We start from the raw sequence: 25,458 nt of genomic DNA on the forward strand, positions 1-25,458 counted from the left end.
CATTAACTTGTTGAAAACGAGCAACCAAAGACTCATCTTCCAACTGGTTTTCCTTAATCTGGTCCACCCAGGTTGGCCTTACTTGCAATTCAGCCAACAAACTGCCATCATCATACAGACTCAAATGAGCAAACATTGCTCTCAGATCAGATACGGTTCTACGACTTAAAGCATCTGCTACCACATTAGCCTTGCCTGGGTGATACTCGATCGAACAGTCATAATCCTTAAGCAACTCAATCCATCTCCTTTGCCTAAGGTTCAGCTCCTTCTGAGTCAACAAATACTTAAGACTCTTGTGGTCTGTGTATATAATACACCTTTCTCCGTACAAGTAATGTCTCCAAATCTTAAGTGCAAATATCACTGCTGCCAACTCTAAATCATGAGTCGAATAGTTCCCCTCATGAGGCTTAAGCTGTCGTGATGCATATGCAACCACCTTATCCTCTTGCATTAACACACATCCCAAACCCACGTGTGATGCGTCACTGTACACACTAAAATCCTTCCTAGACTCCGGCTGAATTAACACAGGTGCTTCAGTCAGAACTTTCTTCAACTTCTCAAAAGCTTCCTGCTACTTCTCAGTCCATACAAACGGTACTCTTTTCCTTATGAGTTTTGTCAGAGGTGCTGCCATCACAGAAAAACCTTCCACAAACCTTTTGTAGTATCTTGCCAACCCTAGGAAACTTTGAATTTTCGACACCGTCCTAGGTGGCTTCCACTCCAAAATTGCTCCAATATTTCGAGGGTCTACCTTAATCCCTTCGGAAGAGACCACATGTCCTAAGAAGGTTACCTCCCTCAACCAAAATTCACACTTGCTAAACTTCGCAAAGAGTTCCTTCTCCCTTAACACTCACAGCACTATACGGAGATGCTCATCATGTTTCGCTTCAGTTTCAGAATATACCAGGATATCATCAATAAAGACGATTACGAACTGATCTAAAAATGGTTGGAACACACAATTCAATAGATCCATAAACGCTGCAGGAGCGTTCGCCAGTCCAAATGGCATAACCAGAAACTCGTAATGACCATACCGAGTCCTGAATACTGTCTTATGGATATCTGCCTCCTTGACCCTTAACTGATGATATCCAGATCGAAGGTCGATCTTGGAAAATACAGAAGCCCCTCTAAGCTGGTCAAACAGATCGTCAATCCTTGGCAGTGGATACTTATTCTTAATTGTCAGTTTGTTCAACTGGCGATAATCAATGCACATCCGCATTGTACCATCCTTCTTCTTCACGAATAGCACCGGTGCTCCCCATGGAGACACGCTTGGCCTAATGAAGCCCCTATCCAACAACTCTTGAATTTGTGCCTTTAGCTCCACCAACTCCTTCGGTGCTATTCTATACGGTGCGATAGACACTGGTGCCGTTCCAGGCAATAAGTCTATTCCAAACTCAACTTCTCGGTTCGGAGGCAATATTGGAAGCTCCTCCAGAAAAACATCTTGGAACTCCTTTACGGTCCTAACCTTATCCACTGTCAGTCCCTCCTCTTCCGATCGACTTACAAATGCCAAATAGACCTCACAACCTTCCGAATCCACTTTTCGGCTCTTAATGCCGACACCACATTGGACAAATAATCCCTTCGCTCACCTATCACCATAACCTCCTCATCCTTTGTGGTCCTTAACACCATTCGTTTAGTAGCACAATCCAGAGTCGTTTATGCTTAACAAGCCACCCATTCCCAAAATGAGATCAAACTCTCGAACAAGAACTCCATCGATCTCCAAGAAAAATCCTACCTTGAGTTTCTAAGGGTACATCCCTATACAGTTTGTCTACCCTAACCGAAGGTGACCCAAAGGACTTAGTATAGATACCCCACTCACAATCTCCTCGAGCAGTCCAAGTTGTCCATAATCCGCTCGTGGCCTCCAACTAATATTCCGCCACATTCGGGCTATACCGACACGCCCTAAAGATCTTCACTCATTAGTCCAAGTCGTTCAGAAATAGATCCCCAAACTCCATTGCCCGTACTTGCCCCGGTAACCCTTTCTAGAACACGAAGCATTGCCTGTGACAGGGCATCATCCTCGGCACCACGGTCATGAGACTCTACCTCTGTTACCTGTGCATCCATCGCTGGCATATGTCTCGAAGACGAAGATCTCGCTCGAGCACTTCCTTGGCTCCATCCACGGCCTTTTGTACTCATATCGTATTATCTGATTACAAATTTTATACAGTTAGTATACTGTTTCCACTGTTTATTACAGAATATCTTATGAACAGATAAAGTTTCAGAGTTGTTCTCGCGTAACCACAGTTTAGCTACTGTCTTAATTTCCTAGGGCTTAGTTTAGCCTACAGTCTCAGTTTCGTAGCCTTTACGCTATATTATCTATAGTACTATCTCTAAGGTTTAGTACTAACTACAGTACAGTTCAGTATATAAAACAGAATAGTACTTACAGCCTTGGTGCCGGGGATTCAGTGTGCCACCTCATCAATTTTCAAATAAACTCAAAAGATTTAGACTTTTTGAAATCCATTTTCCAAACATTTGTGTTAAAAAAACAAGTTCGGAGATTATCTCCTTTAAACAGGAAATTACAAAAGTCAGATTTTTCCAAAAATACCATCTTTTTTTTCTTTTTTTTTGGCATAAAGTTTTGAAAACCCTTTTTGGACCCGATCCACAGAAGAGTTATTGTAACTGGGCTCTGGTACCACTAAATGTAGCACCCCAAACTCGGCCCAGACGTTATGGCTGGATCCGACATGCCACATTGAAGCATTCAAAACATTTCCGATCTAGAAAGAAAACTTACTGAGTGTTTTAAAAGATGATTTCATTATAGGTTAAATTAAATGGAAGTTATGCACCAGGTAGGAAACCAGAAAAGAGGAGGTGAGTCCATCGGACTGCTTAAGTACCAAATCCCTTCGGATCCAATCCTAGACATGCAAACCGCCATTTCCATACCTTAACGTCATGTATATTTCTAGGAAACTGATTTGATTAAGTCATTTTTAGGAAAAGTGATTAATTTTGGAAAATATCTTCATTGCAGAAGCTTTGCTTGCTTTCGTGTTATTTTGAAATCAATTACTGTTTTTGAAAAAACGCGCCCTAAAGCTATCCAATTTCAACAGTTAAATATAAACATTACTTATCTTAATAAAACATATAAAAACCATAAAAAATAAATAAGCGGCCTTATTACATTTAAAAGCCCAAAACCTCAAACGTAATTAAAAGGATGTCCAGTTCACCAGAAGAAAATCAAACTTTCAGACCGGGTGGCCACTCCGAATTCCCTCACAGCTCCAAGCCCACTATGGTTGGGGATTTCCTGCGTGGATGAAAATAAAAGAGGTGAGTTTGGGGAAACTCAGTGTGTAAGGAAAACCCATTCAAAGCCCAAGTCAGCTCAAGCCTATTGGGCCTAAGCCCATTCAGTAATAAAGTGGTATGGACCGAGCCCTTTTCAGACATAATAAACGGGCCTTAGCCCTTATTCAGATAACAGTATGGCCCATAGGCTCATTTCAAAATACATGCAACATCAATAAACATATGCAAGCCCATTTGGGGAGACTACTCAACCCACCAACCACTACACTCCACCCGTACCAGCCATACACTCCATGTGGGGAATAGCTTAACCCACCCAGCCCAACACTCCACAGTTGCAGCCTTGCTGCTCAGTTAACAGTAAATTGAGGCAAAGCCTCTAGTACGTGGACAAGCCACTTTCAGTACTTCCTCCGTCAATATCCCAATCCCATGCATCAGATAATAACAACATGGCATGCAGTAAATATGTAACACCCCAAACCCGAGACCATCGCCGGTGTCGGACCCGAGGGTTAACAAACCAAGTTCACATGTTTTTGCCCCCCAATTTGACATTTCCAGTCAGGCTGGAAAACTGCGTCACTGTCGCCTTAAAAATCATATCTCGAGTTTCAAAACTCGAAACTGGTTTCGTAAATTTTCCTGAATTTAGACTCATATATACATCCATGGATTTATTTCTAGGATTTTGGTCGGGCCAATTGGTACAGTTTATTAGTTAAAGTTACCCAAGTTACAGGGATCGACTGCTCTGACCTTCGCGCGGTATAACTTGAATATCTCTCTGCACAGGGCTTTAATGCTGGTGTCGTTTGTTTCTAATGAAACTAGACTCAAAATGGAATCTGTACATATAAGGTATATCTCCTAATTCTTTTGGATAATTTATAGTGAATTTTAAAGTTGCGACAGGGAACCCAGAAACCATTCTGGCCCTGTCTCACAATAGCTTTAATATCTCTTAACCTGTAACTCCTATGACCGTTTCGTTTCTTCCATATGAAAATAGACTCATCAAGGTTCATTTACATAGCTTATTCACTATTTGATTCCATTCCTATGAATTATGGTGATTTTTCACATTCACGCCACTGCAGCTGGCAGCATCTGTTTTAAGGTAGGACTTACCTATTTGGTAGTCTCCATGATTCAACTAATCTTGCCATACATAGGTTCATATATGATCATTTTAACCATGCCAATGGCTGATCATATGACCAACATTCCCATTTCCAAACCATAGCCACATCATGACCCCAAATATATATACATACAACCCACAATAAGTCTAAGTTCATGCTCCCTTTTCGAGCCATTTTCGCATGGCCATACAAACTTACATTACAACGTATTTAACAAACAAGAGGTAGTCCTATACATGCCATCTCAAGTTCAACCAAAATTTATACCAAAATGGAGGCTTGATAGTGTGGATGACTTGACTTCAACGATCCCAAATCCGATTGCCTCGAGCGAAATCTAGAAAACTAAGAGCCAAAGCAACGGGTAAGCATTTTTATGCTTAGTAAGTCTCAAGGAATATAATGAACTATAATTTACAGCAATACATTCACATAGCCAAATGCATCATTTCATTAATACACATTCTTACTTCATACTTCATCATTGTATAAGTTCGCAAAGCATCAATCAATTCAATAACTGAAATTCATTAGTCGATTGAGCGAATGTTGCTCAAACACGCCGACTTTCCAATGCACATATAACGCACCTTATCCTTTGGGCTGTCCGAGTGTACTAATTAAATTCATTTCAGCAACCAACACTCACCTCCAGCCCAAGATTCTTCGAATATAACCGGATATAATCACGTGCACAAATGCCTTCGGTCTTAGCCCGGATAGAATAACTCATACGAATGCCTTCGGCCTTAGCCCGGATATAACCACTAGCACAATTGCCTTCGGTCTTAACCCGGATATAATTTCCAGCATAATTGTCTTCGGCTTAGCCCGGATATCATTCAATTTCTCATGCACACATACATCAATAATCATTGGACATACATATTTCATTTTCACATACTAAGGCTCAAACACAATTAATATCATTAGCATATTCGCCGGACTTAGCCCGGTGGAATTCAAATACTCATACACACATAATCAATAATCATACACATCCATATTTCATCTCACATAATTCAAGTAAGGTCACTTCTTGAGGACTTACCTCGGATGTTGTCGAACGGCTTTTTCGGCTATTCGATCACCTTTTCCTTCCCTTGTCCAATTGTGGCCCTCTTAGCTCTTGAGCTAATTCAAACAAATTCAATTTATTAAAACCTCATTGTGCTTGCTTATGGCCGAATATGACAAGGATTTTAAATGGTCATATGGCCACTCTTTAGCTTGAATACACAATGGTCATGCACATTTTATACTACATCAAGCAATTCAATACAATTTATTTGAGCATCAAGGAAATGCTAAGGCCTTCAATAGGCTACCCAAGGCGAATATTCATGTACATGTTGAGGTCAATTTTGCACTTAATACCTCACAAAAACAGCATGCAATCTACTAATTTATGCTTTGCACATTGTGGCCCAAAACTTATAATATAGCATCAAGCACTTATATGTGTGCTAGGCAATTGTGCTTGCAATTTCACAAGCATTCTTCCACATTTTCTTCTTTAAATCAATATATTCATCACTTAGTTCATAACCAAACATAATGTGCAATCATATATATGCATATATGAGCATGGCGAATTTTCAAGGTGTCCATAGCCATCCAAAACACAAACTTTTAACTAACATGCAAGAAGCATGAATCATGCTCAAGAATGCATCATGGCCAAGTATGACAATCATGCTCCTTTTCAACTTTAATCATGATAAAACAAAGAGAAAACTCAAAATCTTACTCATGAGTAGAAAATCCATCATTGCATGCATCATCATCAAGCTTCACACTTAGCATGCAATGGCTTTATCACTATAACAACTTTGGCCAAATACCATTTCCATGGCATACCAAAGATTTGAGCCATGGCTAACATGCACATCAAGTTAGCAACCAAAACATGCATGAAACTCCCAACACAACCTCATACATACCTTAATCTTGATGCAAACTTAGCCAAATCTCCTTCTAGATCTCTTCCAAACCAAGCATGAAGCAAAATCCTCCTTCTTCCTTAGTTTTGGCTCAAAGAAAGGATGAACAAAATTTTTTCTTTCCTTCTCTACAACTCACGGCAATGGGGTATGCCACTCTCTCACACACATTTTTTTTTCATTCTTTTCTTACCCATGCTTATTTGTTTACTATTTCTCCCTAATGCCCAACAAAACATGTTTCATGACATGTTTGACCCATATTTCTTTGTCATGGCGGCCATTACTTGTAGAAAGGGGAATTTGACATGCAAGTCCATTATTTTGCATGCATGCTTTAATTAGTCATCACCTATTTCCCTATCGTACTTTCAAAGTTCACTACTAAGTCCTTTCTTATAATTTAGCACCTAATTAATAAAAATCGAGACACGAAATATTTACGCATACCAATTCCACATACAATAAGTACGGAATATAACACTTAATTATTCTTGTGACTCGGTTTCGTGGTCCCGAAACCACTCTCCGACTAGGGTCACATTCGGGGTGTCACAAAATAACAACAGTCAAACATGCATTTAGGTCAATTTAACCCTAGGGGTATTTCGGTAATTTATCTACTAGGGGTAAAATTGTAAATTTTCTACTTTTAAAGGTATTTCCGTAATTTATCTATTTTAGAGTTTTCATGCATATTCCTACTTTTCACGTACTAACGTAATCACGCATCGAGGGTTCTTCTTGAATTGGGCCCGTTGGCCTATCATTCCAATTTTGGCCCATTAAGCCCAAAAATATCGAGGGTACAGAAATCATGCACTTTGCAGTCCAAATTTTGCAGCTTACCAAAAACATTAATCAATTTACCTTACGAGCATTCGCACACTCGCAAATCTACAAAATACCGATTTTCGGCATTTCGACTTTTCGACTTTTGCCGATCCAGACTAAGAAAGAGGGTGTTAGTTACACACCTGTTTGCGATGATATGCTGACGAGATCCACACACGAACTGCCTACAATTGGATTACTAACACGTTAATCTAACTATTAAAATACGAACTACGTATTAACCCCTTACAATATTCGGCCAACCACACCTACAGATCATAGTAAGCTTATAAGAAATCAATAAGCAACTCATTAACAATTTTTTGTCAATGTTTACCACATAATCATAATTTCACTGCAAGCTGTCTTCCTGAGCAACAGTCACTAAATCATTTATAACTGGAGCTACGAAACTCCAAATCAAGTGACGTTAATTTTCCCTGAAAGTAGACTCATATATCTTCTATCCATAAAATTTTCAGAATTTTTGGTTTGGCCAATCAATACCAGATGTTTCTTAAAGTTTCCCATGTTTCACTGTTTGACTAATCTGACCACTCTTCATTACGAATCAAATTTCTCATTGTACAGAATTCAAAATATGTTCTCCTTTATTTCATTTGAAACTAGACTCATTAAGCTTTAATTAAATAATTTATTCACCTTCTAACTCATCTCTCACAATTTATGGTGATTTTCCAAAGTCACATTACTGCTGCTGTCCCAAGCACATTTATTACCAAATCACTCTTTCACACATAACTTGCATGCATGTTATTTAAACACGTATATCACCAATCAATCATCACATATCTATGAGTTTACTTAAGTATAGTCTCCATTTCATCATTTTAAAGCACAACATGTTAGCCGATTTTTCCCCTTAGCATCTAAGGCACATGCATGCTCATTTGTTTGGCTCAACTTCACCTATCTTCCATTTTTCATCAAAAGAACATGAAACAACAACCATTTCCTTCATTTTAATTCATGACAAAATGCTCACAACACAACCAAAAACCAAAATATGCTTCAAGAGTTAAGGTAGAATCAAGAAGAACTCATGAACATCAAGATAGAAGCAAACTACCATGAACTTACCTTCAATTTTCTTCCCCAAGTGACCGAACATTCAAGAGCTTTCTCCTCTCCTTTCTCTTCTCTAACTTTCGGCTATGATGAACAAAGATGGACAAAACTTTGTTCTTTTCACCCCTTTTTATTTTAATAAAATTTCATATTTCATCCATTTAATTCTTTAATACAAAAGACATGAAATGCCTATCATGGAACATTTACATAACCCATTATCATGGAACATTTACCTAACCCATTATCATGGAATATTTACCTAATCCATTATCATGGAACATTTACCTAACCCATTATCAACTTTTACCATGAATTATGGATATCAAGTGCACATTTTGTCTACAACAACATGATGGCTGGCCACTTTATGTAAAATGGGAGGTTTGTCATGTAAATCCTCCTATTTTGCACTCCTATTTATTTGGCCACTTCAATTTAGCCTATAGCATTTTCAAACATTTTCACATAGGTTCTATTTCATAATTTCACTCACAAATGACAAAATCAAAGCATGAAATTTTGCCAACATTCACAGAATTCCCGAAAATTGGGGCGTTACACAAACACAAACAAAAAATGTAAAATTCTCAATGTAAACGAACAAGCTTAAAAATAAACAAATGAAATCGACTGAGTTTTTAGCTTGATTGGAATGGACATTATTACCAATGCATGAGGATGTGAGTTCGAGGGCGCTGAAGCGTATTATCCTCCTATTTATGAGTTAGGGAGGGGTTATGGGTAATTGTAAGCATTGTTTCAAAAAAAAAAAACATAACCGAAGGTGCATTTGTTTAAGCTCAGTTTATTTACAATCCTATAAACACATAAATATAGCACATTTTAGACTAGGTTAAAAAGGAGACAACATTAGGATATTTTCTATACACTTTTGGTTTTTTTTCTTTTTAGCTTTTAAGAGTGGTTTCTTGGAGATTTTTTTTTTTGTGGATTTCAATCAGATTTTGGATTTAGATTATCGAGAAACTGTGTTTCTATTGGTATAAGATTTCTATTTCTCTTCTCTTTTATCTTAATATTTTTGTTTGCTTCAATTATTTTTTTCGTTTGCTTGTTTTGTTGATTTTAATTTCACAAAGAATTCACCTTTCCAATTGGTTGAGAAGTTGCATGTTCATGGAATAATAATTGAAATATGTTGAAGATGGGTTTAGATTGTGACTAGATTAATTATTCAATTCATTTTTAATAATTAACGTAACAAACCGATTTCTAGTGGTGTTAGAAATTTCAAGTTTGGGACCCCATTTCCGTAAACCGAGTATGTAAATATTAAATAAAGGTAATTATAGACTTATTATATAGATGAATTGAATTTTGAATAGGTAATTTAGCTGAATTAGTGATTAATTAAAGTTCAGAGACTAAATTGTAAAGTCCAATCGTTATAGATTTTTAATTAGAAAATGACTTAAGGTCTAAAATAGCAATTAGATCTGTCAAGGTCGGTGTTAGCGGCTGGTGATGTTAACAGTGGATTAACTAAATAAATTAAAGTTAATTAAGTTGTAACAATCCGTTTTCCAACTGAAAACAATAGTTTCGAAACCCTATCTTCGATGATATTATTTAATATTTACGAGATTATTATTAGTGTTAATTTAAGTTTGGTCGATTAATTTTGTCAATTGGATAATTAATTAAGGTATAATGACTAAATTGTAAAAGTTCACAATTATAGATTTATAATTGAAACGACAATGATAGAGTCCTCAAAATCATGATAGGCCCATGTGACCCCTGTTTACAAAATTTTCCATCATTTTGTATTTGCTTCAAATTGATCCCTAATTGATACCAGGTTAATCTAAAGCTTTCGTAAGCTCGACTTAAGCTCGAATTTGGTTGTATTGCATGTTATGTTCGATCATATGTGGCAAATTGATATTGAACTAAAATTTTAAGTTTTTAATTACATGTAAATATTTTGTAATTGTTTGTAGCACTCTATTACTAGGGTTTGGCAATCGGACCGGGTAAGGGGTGTTACATAACATGCATGGTCATGCTCATATGAATGTTGCAAAATTTCCTACTCATTCATATGCTACACACCATGAGTTCCCCAGAACCCATCTTCCGAACACCAAAACAGTAAGAGCCGTAGCTCGATATGGATAAATGATGTCCACGAAACCAACTAAAAATCTGACTAAGGCAAGTACATCAATCAATTAATAGTATAACTATGGTTAGCAAGATATCGTTCCCAAGAAGACTAAAAGTACTAATAATTATCGTCTTTCTATTATTCAATTGACAAATTGGAGTGATTGATTAAAACTAAAATTAACTAAAGAACACGAAAATAATAAATCAAGATAATAAACGAGTAAACAACCAAGAAGTGAAACAATACCCATGAAAGAATTCACCTAGATTTTATTTGTTATTATCGATCTAAATTACGCAATTTCTTCACTTAGTATCTTGATCCGTAAAAATCCCTAAATTATGCTAATATCTCTCTTCAAGACTAAGAGCAACTGACTCTAGGTTGATTAATTGAAATTTATTTCTAATTAAAACCCCTATTATTGCATTAACTCGATCTATGGATTCCCCTATTAGATTTGACTCTAATCTGGTATATTTATGTTGTCCTCTTTGTAGGATTGCATACAACTGCACTCAATTACGCTAGATCTACTCTCAAATAGGTTCTATTCCTCCTCTAATTTAAGCACATCAAACTTGGATTAATAGTCTAGAAATATTAAACCAAAAATTAAACACACATAATTGAGAATAATATCCAAGTATTTATTGTGTAAAAATAAAAATCAAATAATAGAATCCATCTTAGGGTTCTTCTCCCTAAGTATTCAGAAAATTAGTTCATGATAGCAAATAAAAACATTCCAAAGACAGTATAACCACAAGAAATAAAGAAACTCATAGTAAACTTTAAGAAAATCAAAAGGAGATATTCAATCTGCTTTAAATTCGGCTTAAATGGTGTTTTTCGTGTTGTTTTCTTAAGTATTCTAAGATGGCTCCCCCTATCTTCTTATTTGTGTCATATATATGTCTTGGAATGTCCGAAAAACTTAAAAATTGTGTTTTCCCGTATGTTTGGAGTACGATTCGTGAAATTCACACGGTCTAGCACATGATTGTATAGCGGCCTGTGTGGCTCACATGACCATGTGTCCAGCCGGTGTGGAATGACCTAGTCCGTGTAGCTCCTGAAACTTACTCTAATTTTCACTCGTTTTTCGTTCATTTTGCTCCCAAATGCTCTCCTAAGTATAGAAACATGAATTTAAAGGATTAGGAGCATAAAATCCATCATTTTAAATCAAATAATCAACTAAAAACGCATTAAGAATGAGGATAAAACATGTTACTTTTGGCATTTATCAATAAACCACCAGTAACAATATGCAGTTAAACTACTAATAGTTTGCAGACAAGCTGCTAGTAAGATGCGATTAAACCATCGATACTCTAACAATACTCTGAAGGTGAAGATGTATTGCTAATACAAAAAAGCATATTAACTAAATATTAGGACCGAATCAGTATTATTTATCTTCGTATGGTTGTAGAATAGATGAGAAAAATAGATTGGAAGGTCCAAAATTATACCAATGGAATTACATCGCTATATTCAAGAATAAAAAAATGCTTCGAATTGATCTCGCCTGCTCATAATTTGAATTTTTATTTGTTGAGTAATAACTTAAGCCTTCAATAAAATACTTCTTGTAGAATATCAATAGATATTTCAACCCATTGCTTTCTATTACGAAAAAATGAAACATTCCATTAGCTCATAAATCATGACACGATTAGATCTCTATATCTATGAAAGAAAGAATAAAAAAAAGATTTCTTTTTATTCTTTATTGTTTCTTTTTCGCTCCTATTCGCTTTGGATCCGATAACACCACGAATGGGGCTTAAACTAAAAAATAGTAAAGGATTATTTCGTTCCTGATAGTCATTACTTTAATCGACAGATAGGAGGATACTCTAGACCGGAATCATGGGGAGGATAAAATGCCAGTACTCTACAGAACTCCTTCATAACCCATCAAATCCCAAAATCAATGCAATGTAATATGACATGTAACAATGAAGCACATCATGCTTTATCAATAACAATTTCAATCGGTGGCATGCTAAACATACATTTAGTAAAACAAAATAAATGGTATGCCTTGCATACATTCAATAAATAGTATCAGTAGCATGCTTACATGCAAGTAATATTCAATGTAATAGTCAACAGCATGCTATACAAGCCAAGTAGTAATAGTACAAAACAACCAATTTCAGCAATCATGCAATCGACTTTGCCTTCATAGCACTTACTCAATCGATTGGTCATGTTATAAGTCTCTAAAACATTCAACCCTAGCACTTAGGCCACAAGCATATTCGACCAATCATCAATTTAACACTTGTGCATGCTTACAACAATCATTAACACAAAAAGTTAGGACCCACACCTGATTTATGCAAATCCGTAGCATTAAACTTAACTTCGCAGTTTCTAAGACTTAGATCTGATAGATCTAGTTAAGATCTGTAACCAACATAGAGAATAATTGTTAAAAACCAGCCCTTAATCACCCTATATAGTTCGACCATAAGAAAGAAAGAGAGTGGCTTTTTAGATATGGTTTCTGAAATCTCTACTTACACTTTTTCGGCTTAAACGGGAATACGAACTACTTTCGATACTACTACTGATTCGAGCGATTCAGATATGAACCTTCAATCAACAAAATCACAAAAAAAGAGTACTTGTAAGAATCGACCATTAGAGAAAATAAGAAGAAATTACAATATCAGATCTGATCGATAACAACTTACACTTCCCGAATTTAGATTTGTGGTAACAGATTAAAACATAAAAATGAATGTTCACTGGCATAGGGCCAAAGAAGATATGAAAAATGATGTATGGTGGTTTTGACAAAAAAAAATGAGACAAATAGAGAAAAAAAAAGAGAAACAAAAGGGTGACGATAAGGGTGGAAAACGACAGCAAGGGTACAACAACGATGTTAAGAACAACAACAACAACAAAAAAGGGGAAGGGAGGTGGCAGCACAACTGAAAAATTAGGGCAAAAAGGGGCGACACAAAGGAAGATATGAGAGAAAAGTGAAGAAAAAGAGAGGGTGACGGTGTGCAAAATGAGCAAATGAGGTTGATAGAAAAGCGAAAAATAACATTTATACCTAAGGTTTCTAGGTAGGGACGACCAATTAGGGTTTTGGGCAAAAATACAATAAATAAAACTTATATAGGAGAGGGGAATTAAACTCGGGTTTCTAGGTTGGATACACTAATACTTAACCATTAGACCAATAACTCATTTTTGCTACAACCATGCAAAATTAACAATAAAAATTTGGGATGTGACATTGAAGCTTGGAATGTCTTAAATTAAAGAGTTTATAATACGTCTCTAGTGTTTGGTTAGGCTCCATTCTCACAAATAGTATCATACCAATGATATGGTGTAAAAAACCTTTTGTATTTGCATAACTAGCATCTACCACATAATATTTGCATAACTTTAAGAAATTTTTATACAAGTTTAATTATAAAAATTATATTATAGTTTTAATTATAAAACTTATATAAACCTAATTTGGAGTAAAACTTGCCATAGGTTACAACCATTTTTATAATATGTAAATTAGGTGATATATATAATGTATGATATATATGACTTTTATAAAAATGTTTTATAAAGACATTTTCTATAAACAATATACTTTTTGTCATAACTTTAAATTTTATTTTCTATGAATAAGATATGTCTATAACAAATTTTTAATAAATAAATATATTATTTTTATAACATAGCATGGATACTCATGTCCATACTTTTTGCCATAATTTTTATAAATAAGTATATTTTAACACTTTTTCTACATTTTTATTGCACACAAATTATTTTTTACAATATACCTTTTGGTCATAATTTTAGAACTTTTTAATTTAAATAATATATTTTTGTTGTAAATTTATAAAATGAACATAATTTTTTATAATATAATTTTTTAAGACTTATAATACAACTTTAGAAAAGTTTTTGTCATAATCGCCTCAAGCTCTCGTGACGTGTTCATGCTTATAAAAAAATTATGATTAAATTTGTATGAAAATAATTTCTTAAAGTTAAATCATATATGAATATTTGAAAATTATAGAGTAATTAATTTTGGGTATAATTACTCATAATAATTACTCTAATTACATTCAATTCAGTTACATCCAGTAATTACAATGATTATTACGTGAGAATTGAAGTAATTAGCTGTCATATGTTTCTATTTTTCGAATCCATCCCACTGATTTTCTAGCATACATATGTATACAAGGAAGGCCCTAAGGCCTTCCACAATGGACAAGTCAATTGTTTTTGTTTTCCTTTTTTAACATGAGAGTATAATCGGTAAATTTCAATTCTAAATTCTCTATTTTTTAGATTATAGAAATAGTTAGATTTTAATTTGATCTTTACATTTTGTTTAAATTTGAAATTTAATTTATATATTTTAATTTTGACATAATTTAGTACCTTAATTTTTATAATATTTTTAGATAGTCTAAATATTTTACTCTAATAAAAATGATATGTAAAATTTTACTAATTATTAGCACCAACAAATTTAATAAAAAAATTAACAATATTAACAAATAGATCTAAATTTTGAAATTTAAAAGTAGAGAAATTGAATTCTTGAAAATAAAAATATGAAGATTAAATTTCTTATATACGAAGAATACAACAACATTGAGTAAATGTGACCTTTAAATTTTTTCTTTATTATTTAATTAAAAACAAATAGTTATCCCAACAGAAAGCGTGGGAGAAAACATACTAGTAACTTAATAAAGGAAAAAGGAAAAAATAGATTTTGACAAAAACACAAATTAAATGGAAAATAAATAACTACATTAGAATTAATTAGGTGGTAAATTGAATTTAGCGGCTTATATTTTAGCTTAGTTCCAAATGATCATTTACGTTCTTCGTTGAAGCTTCCATGCGGTGATCTCATTTCACGAAGCCGCTTCTCTTCAGATAGCACTTCAGCTAATCTGCAAATGATCAGAAGCAAAAGTAACCCCAAATTTTTAAGGATTATATAATGAATTTATGACACAATAATACTACAACATCTTCATATCCCTTCTTTTTTCAAAAAAAAAATAAAAAAAATCCAACATTTCTTGCACATGGATACAGAATATCATCATTTAAATATATGAAATTTTTTAATATACTTGTGTGTGTATATAATGTATACCTGATGAGAGCCTCTTCATTTGTACCCTGATCAACAGGCTCGAATTTACCAGTCTCCAAATTCACCCTGGAAACTGGTTTTTTCAACAATTCTTCCCCACGTTTTACAAGATTCTCCAAGTTTTCTTTGGTAGAAATATCTATTGATGTCACCGCTCCAGATAGTGTATCATCCTGCAATTTTCTTTTCTTTTTAAGTCACTTTAGATTCAAGTGTATATAATACATATTTTAATGAATGTATCTATATACCTGAATACGGAGATAACTGTGTTCACTATGAAGTGCTCGGAAAACAGAAGCGAGATGAAAGTCCACCATATCAGTGCTTGCTTGCATAAACACATCAATTAATGGAGATGAATGTTCAGAAGTCAACCATCCCAAGACACCCCATTTTGCTGCCTTGTGAGCTGGGTACTTCTCTTCAGGATTTTGCGAACCAGTGCCCAAGGATAAGACCTGGAAACGAGCGTAGTCGTTTGGCTTTATATGGAAGAAATCATTGCTTTCGCGATTTATTTCCTTCGCCACTTCGCTGATGGCTACTAAAGTCTGTTATAAGAATCGATTAAAACCATATAATTATTAACTTGCAGCGCCGAGAATTTCCTTTACGTTAAAAACATCAATCTATCTATCTCTCTGTATATATACATACGGGATTATTTGCAGCAACACCGCCATCTATAAGATGGAATTCTTGGACTTCGCCGGTGGAATTTTTTATTTCAAATTGATGTGCAGGAAGATAGGTTGGCGCAGCAGAAGTTCCAATACATATATCAGAGAGCAATGCATTTTGGAAAGTATTGTACTGAACCTGCACAATGGTAGTATCTCACATCAAATAATGACAAAGTAAAGAAATTTAAAATATATAAATATATATTATTTGATGATGTGAAAAATAAAATAGAATAAAATAAATAAAAATAAAGAACACATAAATTTTACGTGGAAACCCTTTCGGGAAAAAAACCACGGGCAGAGGAGAAGAAAATTCACTATGTCGAAAAATTTTTACTCTAATACAAGAGGAATAGACTATGTCTATTTATAGGCTTGCAAAGCCATATTCTAGTAGGATTGAAACACCTTATCCTAATCAATATAAAATAGATGGAGTTTAATAAGGTTTAAAAACCTTATTCTAAAATAAAATAAAAGAAGTCTAGTTCTATATGGATTTTACTTTTATTTTATTTTCCATCGTATTTTATTTAAATAAGAATTTGGGTCACTTAATTCTAACAATCTCCACCTTGACACAAATTCTCAATGAACAAGTTCTTCATCGCGAACTTTCAATAAACAAGTTCTTCACCTCTTCCAAAAACCCTTAAGAGTTTAACTTCAACAATGAACACCAACCAAGTCTAAGCAATGCTCAAACTTGGTTATAGGAAGTGACTTAGTCATCATATCTGCAGGATTTTCATGAGTGCTAATTTTGCTCACAACAATATCACCACGAGCAATAATATCACGAACAAAATGATACCGAATATCAATGTGTTTTGTTCTCTCATGAAACATTTGATCTTTTGTAAGAAAGATGGCACTCTGATGTCACAAAATATCGTGCTGATTTGAAGGTCTTCATTGAGTTCACTAAATAGTCCCTTCAACCAAATAGCTTCTTTACAAGCCTCATGAATTGCCATGTACTCGACTTCAGTGGTAGACAAAGCGATCGTAGTTTGCAAAGTGGCTTTCCAACTAATTGCACAACCTCCGATTGTAAAGACGTAACTCGTGAGAGATCTTCTTCTATCAAGGTCTCCAAGAAAATCAGCATCAACATACCCTATAACTCCATCTTTAGTTCTTCCAAACTGTAAGCAAACATTAGTAGTGCCTCGTAAGTATCTTAAAATCCATCGAATCGCTTTCCAATGTTCTTTACCAGATTCGCCATGTATCGCTAATCGCACCGACCGCATATGATAAATCGACGTGAACAAACCATAGCATACATGAGAGATCCTCTGCACTAGAGTATGGAACATGTGACATGTACTCAATCTCATTATCGATTGAGGAGATAAGGCCGATGAAAGTCTGAAATGGGTGCTAAAGGAGTACTAACAGAGCTTAGCACTCGCATATTGAACTCGCAAAGAACTTTCTCAATGTACCCTTCCGACTTAGGTACAATTTACTTGCTTTTCTATCTCTGAGAATCTCCATACCAAGTATCTTCTTTGCTGGTCCTAAATCTTTCATCTCAAATTCTTCACTTAGTTGGGCTTTAACCTTTCTTATCTCTCTTTATCTTTTGTCGCTATCAACATGTCATCAACATAAAGAAGTAGATACACAAAAGAACCATCACTGTTTTTCTTAAAGTAGACACAACTGTCAAAACTACTTCTTTTGAAATCATGAGAAGTCATAAAAGAATCAAACCTCTTGTACCACTTGTCTTGGTGATCGTTTCAAACCGTAAAGGGACTTTTTCAAGAAGCAAACATAGTCCTCTTTTTCGAGACTATAAAACCCTCCGTGGTTGCATGTAAATATCTTCCTCAAGTTCTCCATGCAAAATGCGCTTTTACATCTAACCGCTCAAGCTCCAAATCATGCATGGCCACAATACCAAGCAAAGCTCGAATCGAACTATGCTTAACAACCGGAGAGAACACATCTGTGAAGTCCACTCGAATTTGATCAGAACCCTTTGCAACAAGCCTTGCTTTATATCCGGTTCTTCAACTCCGGAGTCCTTCTTTCTTTTAAACACCCATTTACAACGAATGCCTTTTTACCTTTAGGAAGTTTTACAAGATCCCATGTTCTGTTTTTGTGAAGTGATTCCATCTCCTCTTGCATAGCAAACATCCACTTTTCTCGAGTCTTCACACTAATCGCCTCGTAATAATTAAATGGCTCTTGATTCGCATCTATATCTTCACCACATTTAAAGCATAAGCAACTAGATCAACCTCGGCATACTTCTTTGGAGGTTTAATTTCTCTTCTTGTCCTGTTTTTGGCGATAGAGTATTGCGGTGAAGAAGCAACTCTATTCTCAATTTTTGTACTTGGCTTGAGGAGTTGATTCGTATTAATCGATGCTCCACCGCTTTTGGTTTTCTTTATTGGAAGAGTCTTTAAGAGATAAGTTAGGTAGCATAGCGCTTTCATCAAAAACAACATCTCTGCTAATCACAACTTTTCTATTTTCAGGACACCATAACTTATAGCCTTTTACACCACTTTATAACCAAGAAAACGCATTTAATGGATCTCGGTTCCAATTTTCCATTATCAACATGAGCATACGCAGGACACCCAAAAATCTTTAAATCGAATAATTAGCGGGATTACCGCACCATACCTCTTGTGGAGTCTTTTCTCAATGGCAACGGATGGAGATCGGTTGATCAAAAACATGCGAGAGAGGTCGCTTACGCCCAAAATGACTTCGGTAAGTTGGCATTTGACAACATACATCGAACTTTCTCCATGATCGCTCTGTTCATTCGCTCGCAACACCGCTTTTCTTTGTGGAGTATGACGAATGTCAAGTGTCTCATGATCCTTCGACTTGCACAATCTATTAAACTCATCGTAACGTAACTCTAAGCCATTGTCTGCATGCGGAGGTATTTTATCTGCTTTTCCCATCTGCTTTTCAATCATAATTTTCCAAGACTTAAATGTGGAAAACACATCGCTTTTACCTTCGGAAGAACGCCCAAACTTTTCTCGAAAAATCATCAATAAAGGTTAGCATATAATTAGCTCCACCTCTCGAAGGCACTCGACGGCCCCCACAGATCGTAATGGATATACTCCAACGTTTCCTTCGTGTTATGGATTCCTCTAGTGAATCGAACTCTCTTTGCTTCCCAAAACACAAGGTGCTCACAGAAATTCAGTTTGCAAATTCCTTGCCCATTAAGAAGTCCTCTTTGCTTAATTACGCCATGCCATTCTCACTCATATGCCCTAGGCGATATGCCAAAGTTTAGTAATATCATCATCCGACAAGGAAGAGGAAGCGGCAATTGCATCACCAATAATGATGAGAACCTCAGAAACATATAACTTGGCAATCTTTCTTTGCCCTTTCATCACAACAAGGACCCTTTGAAATCTTTAAAACCCCACTTTCAGTGTGTATCTATACCCTTTTGAATCAATAGTACTCAACGAAATTAAATTTCTTTTCAATTCGGAACATGCCGCACGTCACTAAGTGTTCGACAACTCCATCAAACATCTTAACTTTAATTGTTCCAACACCGCGATTTTACATGAAGCATTATTTCCCATCAAAACAACACCTTCAGATCTTGTTTCATAAGTTGTAAACCAATCCCGATTGGGACTCATGTGGAAGGTGCAGCTGAATCAAGTATCCACTCGCTTACTTTAGAATCATTGATGTAGCAACTAGAAGTTCACCATCGCTGTAGTCTTCTACAACATCACTTCACCGAATTTTCCGGCTGTTTTCCTTTTGATTCGCAGCCTCCTTTTAATCTTATTTTGTAGCTTATAGCACTCAGATTTAATGTGCCCTTTCTTCTTGCGAAGTTGCAAGTTTTACCTCTGTTTGAAGATTTCGATCTACCCTTAGATTTACCACGAGGATTCCGTTCTGTGTTCTACCACGATCATCATCAACATTCCATCTTGTCTCCCACGAACAATGAGACCCTCTCCCGAGAGTTGGGTTTAACCACAAGATGCTTCATCTTATCATACGAGGTTAAAGAATCATAAACCTCATCAACTGTGAGAGACTCGCGGCTATATAAAATCGTGTCTCTAAAGGTTGAATAAGACGGGCAACGAACAAAGTAGAATCAACCCTAGATCTTCCTTATCATCTTGAACCTCCATGGCCTCCAAGTTTGAGAGAATTTCTTTAAACACTGTTAAGTGTTCGTGTCTGACGCACCTTCCTCCAAACGATGAGCATAAAGACGCCGCTTCATATGCAACTTGCTTGTTAGAGTTTTCGACATACATATTTGTTCTAGCCTCTTCCATAATGCAATGGCGGTTTTCTCTTTCATCACATCCCGCAAAATTTCGTTGGACAAATGCGATGTAATTGTGTTAATGCCTTTCGATCCTTACGCTTCTTCTCTTCATCTGTTAATGTCGAAGGCATCTTATCTATCCTAGCGGGCATCCTTTAGATCCATCTGCAAGAACCGCTTGCATCTTAATTTGCCACAACGCAAATCGGTGTTGCGATCCAACAATGAATTTCATACTTCAAAGACGCCATTACCGTGATCGAGATGAATAACCCTAAGCTCGATACCAATTTGTGAAAAATAAAATAGAATAAAATAAATAAAAATAAAGAACACATAAATTTTACGTGAAACCCTTTCGGAAAAAAACCACGGGCGAGGAGAAGAAAATTCACTATGTCGAAAAATTTTTACTCTAATACAAGAGGAATAGACTATGTCTATTTATAGGCTTGCAAAGCCATATTCTAGTAGGATTGAAACACCTTATCCTAATCAATATAAAATAGATGGAGTTTAATAAGGTTTAAAAACCTTATTCTAAAATAAAATAAAAGAAGTCTAGTTCTATATGGATTTTACTTTTATTTTATTTTCCATCGTATTTTATTTAAATAAGAATTTGGGTCACTTAATTCTAACAGATGAGAAATGAGACCTCATAGGAGGAGAAAATTCTTGGTTGGAGTTGTTTGATGTCAAATGTTGGGATGACAACGTTTGTCAATGTTTGGTCCAATCTGGTTTCTCCCAGCTTTTCCCTCACAATATTGTGCAGATATTCACCATCATATTTCGGACCAGTTAGAGATTTGACCAAATTTGCAACCGGTGCGAACGGAGAGCTGTTATATAATTACAAATACAACAAGGATCAGCTGTAATTACAAGAAGCTTCTGTTCCGTTTTAAACTACAAATGAACAAGCTCCAGAGATTAACTACCCATCTTGAGGGAAGATTTTTGGGCAGTGCTGAAGGTAGAAATCATTGATATCTTTGGCAGCAAAAAGAGGACGATGGCCCTCATTCGGGTGTGGTGCAGTTAGCATGGCAGTGACAAGGCCGCCGGTGCTAGTCCCAGTAATGACATCAAAGTAATCTGCCAGTCTTGCCCCTTCACCATCCAGCTTCTGTAATTATAAGTGTATCGTTACAAAATGTGAACAACAGTATATACTATATATTTTTAAGTACTTGGATACCTGAAGCTGAGACTCTAAAAAGGCAAGAATAGTTCCGGGTATAAGCCCCCTAATTCCTCCTCCATCAATACTAAGAACAGTAATTAAGTTGCCATAGGTGGGAGGTTGAAGGGGTGATTTTGGACTTGCCATACCAAAATTGTGGTGGTGGGATACTTGGATTATGATGAGGGATGGTTTGAGGATCTTAACTTATTAGCAAGAGAGTTCGATTCCAAAACTAGATTAAGATGTCTCCAATCCTAGGTAACGTTTGATGCCCTCGACCGATGCCTGTCCTGGATATTTATAGGCTTTTCCATTTCTCTTCTCAACTACGCTTTTAATCTGGTCCCAAACCGTATTTTAATGCCTAACTTTCTTAATTACTACAATAAAATATTTTATTAGAAAATATTCAAAATTACTATATATTTTTTAATTGATATAATATATAAACTTGAATCATATTTAAAATGGATAACAAGGTCAATAAGGGCTTGGCTAAATTGATAATGATGGAGGCTGTTTTGAGTATGAGGTTCAAGATTTACCATGCACAAATATATATGTAACTATAACAGCTTGTTTGGTTGGCTGTAATGTTAAACCATTACAACCTTATTCAGTGGGCCTAACCCTATTCCATTGTTTGGTTGGTTGAATAGGCTATTACATCCATATTCCTTACAGCCTTATTCAAGGCAAAATCACCGTTTACAATTCAACACTCCCCCAAGGGAATACCTATTCAACGTGAAAATTGTTCCACTTTACCCTTCTCACATCTGATCATTTTCTTCTTTTTTTTCAGTCTGTTTCCCATTTCGTTCCAGCCTTCTCCCTCTTTTTCACGTCTGAAACATCATTTCCAACCCCATCCAAGCCTGAACCTAGATTCAATTTCAAATTAAAAGCCATCAAAATATTACCTACCGGCGAATTCCATCGATTCTCAGTATCCTTAAGCTCCGGTTGAAATCAGGGTTAACGGTTTCAATTTCTTTTCAACCAAAATACAGCAGTTGATGCCCTTTCTCATATAGATGGTTTATACAACCTTAATAAACAGGTTTTCTATGGCGTTCTCCCTAGCTACATTTCTGGAAGGTGTCAATCTCCAAGATAAGTTTTTTGTTTGTAATGTTTCTATAAATTTAATGCAGCTTGTAGTTATTGTTTTCACTGGTGAGGCCTGGGGTTACCTTGGTAGCAGAAGATTTTTACTTGAACTTGATCAGTAGTCAGATGCTGTTCGTGGTCTCAATAGCACACTAATTCAGTTGGTATTCTTCTCCTTTGGTTGAACTTGTTTTTTGCCATGTCATTGGAGGGGGTTTCTTTGGCTATTGTTCTCTTACTTTGATCAATTAAGATTACTTGTGTGGGTGTGTATGTTGTGAAGTAATCTATCCTTCTTTTTTACTTCTTCTGTGTTATGTAGTTGCCTTGTGATCATGTCAAGTTTGCTCTTTCATAGATATAAATATCAATTTTTTATTTGATTGCTTGGAAAAGGTCATGGAAATTGGATCAACTGGAAAGGGCTTCAGTCAAGGGAACAAAACCGTCTTTGCTCACACACAAGTAGTGAATGGCTTGTTTATTTCATTAATATTAATAATGTATTGGAAGTATACAGTAACACCAAAAAATTTCCTTAGACATTCTACACATGATTGCTTGTGTTCTTTTATTTTTAAACATTCTATGCAGGTGTTTGTTCTTTGCAATACAACATAATGCCATAGGTTAGAAAGGTGGAGATGATAGAAGGAATTGTTGATTTGACTTATTATTGCAGCTTGTGTTGAGGCATTAATGCCATTCGCTTTAATATATGGATGCTGTAGTAATCAACTAATGTACCAAAAAAAAAAAAGAATGCAAATAGCTCTACTATAACACACCATAAATTATGAAGCATCATATCTTATGTACATTATCCCTGCTTGCCATCCCATTCAAGGTTAATGAAAGAAAAAGGAATCCTAACCAGCCAATAAATTTTAGCAGGCCAAATCCCCAGAACTATTATGCATCATCTGCAAAAAAAATTCCTTTCACTCCTCAGCTCCCAGCGTTTGCAATAAGGAAAATATATGCCCTATGTTCACTAATTCTGCAAATACTTCCTGCTCTGAGTAAACATGTAGTTGTCCTCTCTCGACTATAATATTCCCCTCCCTAATTGCTTCTGCAACATCTTTAATTGCTTCTCTTATGCTTTTTAAACTCCTTTTCAAATACTTCAACTCTTGTCGCCTTTTGTTTTTTCCCTTTCAATGATGTTGCTGACTGGTATCATTCGTGTCTGTTTCCTCCATACTTGCACCAACTACATCTTGCAAAGGGATACCATCAAATACTCGGCCACTTATTGAGCAGCCCAATTGACCCCTTTTAGCTCCTTTCCTCTTCTCTCTATCTTTAGCAAAAAGCTTCACAAGCATATCATAATTAGCAATTCTTGTAATCATCCATTTTTTTGCATCAGTTTTGACCGACAAACAAGACAAAGACGAATCGAAATTAGTTCAGTAATAACCAAGCACAAGAAGCGATAACTTGGACAAGAACATTTTACCAACCTCCGCAAGTGCTTTCCATAGATCAGGCTTAGCAGTCCACATTTTAGTGTCTAGACTCCAAGCAAAACCACTTCTGCAATTGAAAAGGCCGTAACACTCATAAAAGTTATGCTTCAGAGTCTTTATACAATTTTTCAAGAGGCCATTGATTTCTCTCTTTGACTTACTCTTTGTTTATAACCTATTGTTAAATTATTTTATTAATATGTATATTCACATATCTGTCTAAATAATAGTTGAGACATCAATTTGAATAAAGAATAAATCGACTTATACTCCTCAAAATACAAATCCAAAATAAACAATGATGAATATACAATGGATAATATTCTCATTACTAATTTCTTTTTTGAAGGTCTTATGCTAATTAAATTCAATGTTGGACTTGGATCATGCATACTTATTCATTAATTTGATTGGTATTTTGTTGCTGAAAAATAGTGAATGCACTTCTTTTTTTTTCTCTTTTCCTTCTTGATTTGGGATGTCAAATTGGTTCTTTAGTTGTCTTTCTGTATGGTGTTTTTCTTAATTGGAAAGTGTGACAACCCGAATTAGGGCCTAATCGGAATAGTGGTTTCGTGACCACAAATTCGAGATAGAAATAATTGTTTTATAATTATTTTGGGGTTTATGATATGATTGCATGATTGTGTGAAAATTTCGTGATGAAATTCTATGCCTAAAGTGCTTAAATTGAAAGTAGGGACTAAATCGAATAAGTTGCAAAATTTGCATCCCAGAAGTTTTTAGTATGAAATTGTTTTGGAATATTAATTAGGAGGTCTTAAATAGCAATTTGACCAATTTTAAGTTCATGGACAAAATTAGGACATGGAAGGAATTTTTGAAAGTTTAGTAAGGAGGGCATTTTGGTCATTTGGATATTAAATGAAATAAAATGGGAAAAATAACACAAAATTGGTCATCATCCTCCTTAGTTTCTGCGAATTCTCCTCTCTCCATAGCTAGGGTTTCTTCAATTTTCAAGCTCCATAGTAAGTGATTCCAAGTCCCGTTTTTAATGTTCTTTAC

At 35.4% G+C, this 25,458-nt stretch overlaps 1 protein-coding gene and 1 long non-coding RNA gene across 2 annotated transcripts; both read right to left on the reverse strand.

The window, feature by feature from the left end:
- Nucleotides 1–3,151: 3,151 nt before the first annotated feature.
- Nucleotides 3,152–7,505, reverse strand: LOC128290143 (uncharacterized). Its single transcript, XR_008279784.1, has 2 exons — nucleotides 7,402–7,505; nucleotides 3,152–3,334 (listed from the first exon to the last, which is right to left on the reverse strand). It is a non-coding gene; the product is annotated as an uncharacterized LOC128290143 (long non-coding RNA).
- A 7,646-nt stretch (nucleotides 7,506–15,151) lies between these two features.
- On the reverse strand, nucleotides 15,152–22,093 carry LOC108481569 (patatin-like protein 2). Its single transcript, XM_017784683.2, has 7 exons — nucleotides 21,854–22,093; nucleotides 21,594–21,781; nucleotides 21,308–21,494; nucleotides 16,312–16,473; nucleotides 15,903–16,205; nucleotides 15,652–15,824; nucleotides 15,152–15,442 (listed from the first exon to the last, which is right to left on the reverse strand). The coding sequence occupies exons 1-7, from the start codon at nucleotides 21,983–21,985 to the stop codon at nucleotides 15,361–15,363; spliced, it is 1,227 nt and encodes a 408-aa protein (XP_017640172.1). The 5' UTR covers nucleotides 21,986–22,093; the 3' UTR covers nucleotides 15,152–15,360.
- Nucleotides 22,094–25,458: the final 3,365 nt, after the last annotated feature.

This window comes from Gossypium arboreum, chromosome 3 (genome assembly GCF_025698485.1).
Source record: "Gossypium arboreum isolate Shixiya-1 chromosome 3, ASM2569848v2, whole genome shotgun sequence".
Lineage (NCBI taxonomy): Eukaryota > Viridiplantae > Streptophyta > Magnoliopsida > Malvales > Malvaceae > Gossypium > Gossypium arboreum.